At 45.0% G+C, this 5,556-nt stretch overlaps 2 protein-coding genes across 3 annotated transcripts in view; one reads left to right on the forward strand and one right to left on the reverse strand.

Annotated features, from left to right (window-relative positions):
- Window positions 1–5,556, forward strand: part of LOC106522594 (C-Maf-inducing protein) — a gene marked incomplete at its 5' end in the record, with an annotated part of 10,204 nt that overhangs the window by 2,638 nt on the left and 2,010 nt on the right.
- The window catches only part of utp4 (UTP4 small subunit processome component), an 8,286-nt gene continuing 3,521 nt past the window's right edge, over window positions 792–5,556 (reverse strand). For both annotated transcript variants that reach the window (XM_014015663.1, XM_014015662.1), the window contains 11 exons: window positions 4,863–5,034; window positions 4,556–4,647; window positions 4,352–4,448; window positions 3,723–3,787; window positions 3,043–3,165; window positions 2,791–2,947; window positions 2,611–2,717; window positions 2,444–2,539; window positions 2,190–2,375; window positions 1,225–1,335; window positions 792–1,115 (listed from right to left, as the gene is read on the reverse strand). In XM_014015663.1, the coding sequence (XP_013871117.1) occupies window positions 999–1,115; window positions 1,225–1,335; window positions 2,190–2,375; window positions 2,444–2,539; window positions 2,611–2,717; window positions 2,791–2,947; window positions 3,043–3,165; window positions 3,723–3,787; window positions 4,352–4,448; window positions 4,556–4,647; window positions 4,863–5,034 (1,323 nt within the window). In that variant the 3' untranslated portion in view covers window positions 792–998. The remainder of the gene's footprint in view (window positions 1,116–1,224; window positions 1,336–2,189; window positions 2,376–2,443; window positions 2,540–2,610; window positions 2,718–2,790; window positions 2,948–3,042; window positions 3,166–3,722; window positions 3,788–4,351; window positions 4,449–4,555; window positions 4,648–4,862; window positions 5,035–5,556) is intronic.

Consider the following 5,556-nt stretch of genomic DNA (forward strand, 5'->3'; position numbering starts at 1 on the left):
CCCTAGACAACAGAGAACCTAGACTTACAGACCCTAGACAACAGAGAACCTAGACTTACAGACCCTAGACAACAGAGAACCTAGACTTACAGACCCTGGACAACAGAGAACCTAGACTTACAGACCCTGGACAACAGAGAACCTAGACTTACAGACCCTGGACAACAGAGAACCTAGACTTACAGACCCTAGACAGATATTCTAGACTTAAAGACCCAGGACTTACAGACCCTAGACGACAGAGACTCGGAACCTAAAGAAAACCTGAGTGTTGGAGCCTCTACAAAGGGACAGAGAAGTTCCTGACTGCAGGTTTAACTCAGACCTGGGGGGTCAGATCGGGTCCCGTTTGTTTCCAGAACTGGTCCTTTTTAAAGAAGCGGGTCGTTTCCAGACCGAGTCCAAACGTTGGACCTTCTGACTGAAGGTTTCTGTCTTTCTGTTGTTGACTGTGATGATCCTTTATCCTGTGGAGCTCCTCCTTCATCTTCTGGTCCTGCAGACCTGTACGTGTTTCAGAGAGTCCTGGTCCTGATTGTCCTGGTCTGGGTCAGGGTCTGGCAGCTGAACCAGGCGCTCTGTAGTTGAACTCCCTCATTAATCTGTGGTTCCTCTGAATCTTCTAGCAGCAGCAGCAGCAGCTCCGCCTCTAGCTGCTACAGCTAGAGGCGGAGCTGCTGCTGCTGTTCTCTGACAGGAAGTTACTTTGATGTGAATTAATTTCAATCAGAAATAAACTTGTCTGTGAAAACCTTTGATCTGCTGTGTTTGGATCAGAACCAACAAACCTCAGCTTTAAAAACAAGTTATTTATTGAAAATGTTAAGCTTGACAAAGTAAAAACCATCCTTTAATGAGCACACGTCGTTAAACGTCGTTAAACCTTAACGAGTTGTTTCCATCAACTGGCTTCATGTCAACAATAAAAACAAACAGAAGTGAGTCTAATCCAACAGATTAAATATTTATTCTCGCTCGGCAACAGCAGGGGGCGGGGTTTACGTGGCGAACTTCTTGCAGCGGACCGGAGCCGGCAGCCGGGTCAGGATGTCCTGCAGGGGGCGCTCCACCACCACCAGAGAGTGGTCCTCCAGCAGGTCCACACCCAGGAGGTTCTGCAGAACCGCACACACAAGAACACTTTACTGTAGCAGTTTCACTTCCTGTTGGCACAAGATCGATCCCATACAGAACCTTCAGAACCGGGCCGCAGCATGGAGGTACCTGGAAGTTCTTGCAGATCTTGAAGGCGTGGCTGACTCTGCTCCTCTGGTCCTGAGGAAGGCTCCTGAGGACCTGCTGGTTGTAAAGGTTCGTCTTGGCTTCAGGAAGTGGCTGAGATCAGAAGAATTCAAAATAAAGGTTCTGGTTTCAACTAAATTAAAAACAGCTAGATGCTAACAGCAGCAGCTAAAAGCCAAAGTACATAAACAGCTAGATGCTAACAGCAGCACCAGCTAAATGCTAAAGTAAAACAGCTAGATGCTAACAGCAGAAACAGCTAGATGCTAATAGCAACAGCAGCTAAAAGCTAAAGTAAATAAACAGCTAGATGCTAATAGCAGCAGCTAAAAGCTAAAGTAAATAAACAGATGCTAACAGCAGCTAAAAGCTAAAATAAATAAACAGCTAGATGCTAACTGCAGCTAAAAGCCAAAGTACATAAACAGCTAGATGCTAACAGCAGCACCAGCTAAATGCTAAAGTAAAACAGCTAGATGCTAATAGCAACAGCAGCTAAAAGCTAAAGTAAATTAACAGCTATATGCTAAAAGCAGCAGCTAAAAGCTAAAGTAAACAAACAGCTAGATGCTAACAGCAGCACCAGCTAAAATCTAGAGTAAATAAACAGCTAGATGCTAATAGCAGCAGCTAAAAGCTAAAGTAAATAAACAGCTAGATGCTAACAGCACCTAAAAGCTAAAATAAACAAACAGCTAGATGCTAATAGCAGCAGCAGCTAAAAGCTAAAGTAAATAAACAGCTAGATGCTAACAGCAGCAGCAAAATAGCTAGATGCTAACAGCAGCAGCAGCTAAAAGCTAAAGTAAAACAGCTAGATGCTAACAGCAGCTAAAAGCTAAAGTAAAACAGCTAGATGCTAACAGCAGCAGCAGCTAAAAGCTAAAGTAAAACAGCTAGACGCTAACAGCAGCTAAAAGCTAAAGTAAACAAAGAGCCGGACCCACCAGAGTCTGGTCTATGATGCAGAACATGAAGGCGTCGTGCAGGGCCAGGTGGGCCGGGTTCCTGGGGTCATAGGTCACAGTGGTGATGGGCGTGTCCCTCTGCAGCCAGAGGGGGTGGAGCCCCAGTCTCTGCAGAGTCCGGCTCCACTCCGTGTACTCCTTCTGCTTCAGGGAGAACTCCAGGATCTGCACAGAACCACGGTTTCAGAACCTGCTGCCCCGGCAGAACCCAGAGAACCTGAGGAGGAACCCACCTGCTGGTCAGCGTGGACACAGACCAGGCTGCTGCCCGACGGGTGGACCGACACCGCCGTGGGACAGGAACCGTACACCGGAACCGAACAGTGGAGCTGTGGACCAACAGAGACAGGTCAGGATCTGATGGTCCAGAACCTGACCCGAGTCTAAGATCTGGACCGACCTTCATCTTGTGCAGGTTGAACACGTGGACCTCTCGGTCTGTGTTGGACGTCACCAACCACTTCCCGTCCTCACTGGGACACAGCAGGTGGACCGGCTGCCTGGAGCCTGAGACGGTAGAGAAGTGTAAAAACCACAGAAGAAGAGCGTGGCGTTGGTTTCTCATGAAGACCACCCCCACCTGACTTGTGTTTGAGGGTCTCCAGGTGTTTACACTCCAGCTGGCTGAGACCCACCACCACCACAGAGGACAGGCTGGACGAGGCGAACAGCTTTGAGGAGTCACAGGAGAAGCAGAGCTGATGGACCGACTGAAGTTCTTTAGGCAGTTTGGACACCTGCAGGAGGACACACGTAGTCCTTTCAGCTGCTAAAAGCTAAACTGGAATGGTAAACAGCTGTGAACAGGTGTGAACAGGTGTGTGGAGCTCACCTTGTTGATGCTGATGTTGTTGGTGTTCAGCTGCAGTCTGTAGAGACGAACAGCCGAGACAGTGGAGTACGCTAACCATCCTCCACACGGAGACAAGGCGCTGCAGCAGATGTGATCCTGTCCCTGCAGGAAGAAGGACCAACATCCAGATGTTCTGTTGGACCCACAGCTAACAGGATGCATACAGAAGCTAACGGGATGCAAACAGATGCTAACAGGATGCAAATAGATGCTAACAGGACTCAAACAGATGCTAACAGGATGCAAACAGATGCTAACAGGATGCAAATAGATGCTAACAGGACTTTAGCAGACCACTAACAGGACTTTAGCAGACCACTAACAGGACTTTAGCAGACCACTAACAGGACTTTAGCAGACCACTAACAGGACTCTAACAGACCACTAACAGGACTTTAGCAGACCACTAACAGGACTCTAACAGACCACTAACAGGACTCTAACAGACCACTAACAGGACTCATGTCAGTGGTGCAGCTCTGAGCTTTTAGCCAAGTCTAAAATGAGGTTTTCCTGAAGTTTAGGGTTAGACTTTAATGTATGTTTGAACTAATTGTAAAGTCTTATTAAACCTTCACAGGTCCTGTTTCTAATCAACCTGCTGTCTGTTTCTCAGAATAAAGTCTAGTTTTAACCTGTTGAAGAAGAGAACAACACACCTTCCTGTTGAGCTGGATCATTTTCTCAGGTTTCCTCTTCAGAGGCAGACTGTCACCAGCCTTCCCTGGAAACACAAGATTATTATTATTATTTATAGTTTATTTTGTTTGTTTACTGGAGTCTTCTACAGGAAGAGAAATACAGTTAAATTATAATAAATCTGTTGCATTAAATATCTCTAACTTGACCACTAGATAGCAGCACCTTCAACTACATTTATAAACTAAATTTTTCTCCAAAAATACAGCAAACACAAAGTTTAAATCAAAAATATTTTCAGAAGAAACAACTACATTTTGAAGTTTATTTTTATGTTTTTAATCCAGGTACCTAAAAACAGTTTGCTTTACCTACAGAGATGTGACAAAACAGCTAAAGCTTTTGACATGGACATGAAAACACAGAATCCTTTTCAGGTTTAGCATCGAGTTAGCCTGAGGGTTAGCATTTGTTTTAGCATGAGAGTTAGCCTGAGGGTTAGCATTTGTTTTAGCATGAGAGTTAGCCTGAGGGTTAGCATTTGTTTTAGCATGAGAGTTAGCCTGAGGGTTAGCATTTGTTTTAGCATGAGAGTTAGCCTGAGGGTTAGCATATACGTTAGCATAAAGGCTATCTGTGTGTTTCTCACCTTTTCCATCACTGTCTCCAAGCCTCCACACCTCTAAATGATCTGGAAACTGGAACAGAAGCAGTCCTGCTTTCTTCGCACAACTAACAAGATTTCTCTGCAACGACAACAGACAGTTGTTACGTCGTCACGGCAACAGTATGATTTGATTAACGCTCTTCATCAGACACACAAACAGGAAGTGGGTCATGTTTCTGAACTCACGTGAGGAAAAATGATTTTACGCAGCGCAGACTCCTGGGTGTTCTTCTCCACTTTGTCCAGCAGGGGGCGCACCACCAGCTGGGTGTCCACTCCTGACAGGAACCATCATCATCATCACCATCATCATCATCATCATCATCATCATCATCATCATCACCATCATCATCATCATCACCATCATCATCATCATCATCATCATCATCATCATCATCACCATCACCACCATCATCACCACCATCCTCCTCCTCCTCCTCACACAGATTCATTTGTTCTGGGTTTTAAAGAAGGTTCAGCAGAACCCACCCACCTCCAGAGACCACGGCGGTGTCGGTGTGAACGAGCGCCCTCACGTCGTGGCTGTGGTTTTTAAAGGTTCTGGTTCTGACCCACTGCTGCTCCTGCTGCTCCACGGTGGAGGAGACGAACTGAAACTGGATCACGGTTCCCTCAGACGTCCCAGCGATGACGCTGCTCTCATCCTGTCAGACAGTTTCAGAACGGGTCAGAACCTCCAGGGACCGGCACCGGTGACACGGACAGAACCAGGATGTCCCACTTGGTGACCGGGTTTTTACTTTGTGCCATTCATGCTTCTTACAAATGGTTTCAGCTATATTCAGCTATTTACTGCACTTTTAGCTAATGTTTAGCTGGTATTAGCTAAAGTTAGCTTTTTAGGCTAAATACATATTTTTTTATAGCTATTATAACTTATTTCTGATAAACTGTGCTCCTTATGCTTCCTTATAATTAAAATATTTCCAGCTACCTTTTAGCTGTTTTACTGAAAACGTCAGCTGTTTTAGCTATTTTATTACAAATTATCACTTTTTAGTTGTTTTAAGCAGCTTTTTCTGCTATTTATTAATTATTTATAATCTGGGTGCTAATTTCAAGTTGAGTCTGCTGCCTTTAGCTCATTTTTTATGCTAATTTTATATGTGATAAATCCTGTGTCAGCAGGAACTGAATCTGAATGTTCATAATTTGAAATAAAATTC

This window comes from Austrofundulus limnaeus, unplaced genomic scaffold (assembly GCF_001266775.1).
Source record: "Austrofundulus limnaeus strain Quisiro unplaced genomic scaffold, Austrofundulus_limnaeus-1.0 Scaffold132, whole genome shotgun sequence".
Classification (NCBI taxonomy): domain Eukaryota; kingdom Metazoa; phylum Chordata; class Actinopteri; order Cyprinodontiformes; family Rivulidae; genus Austrofundulus; species Austrofundulus limnaeus.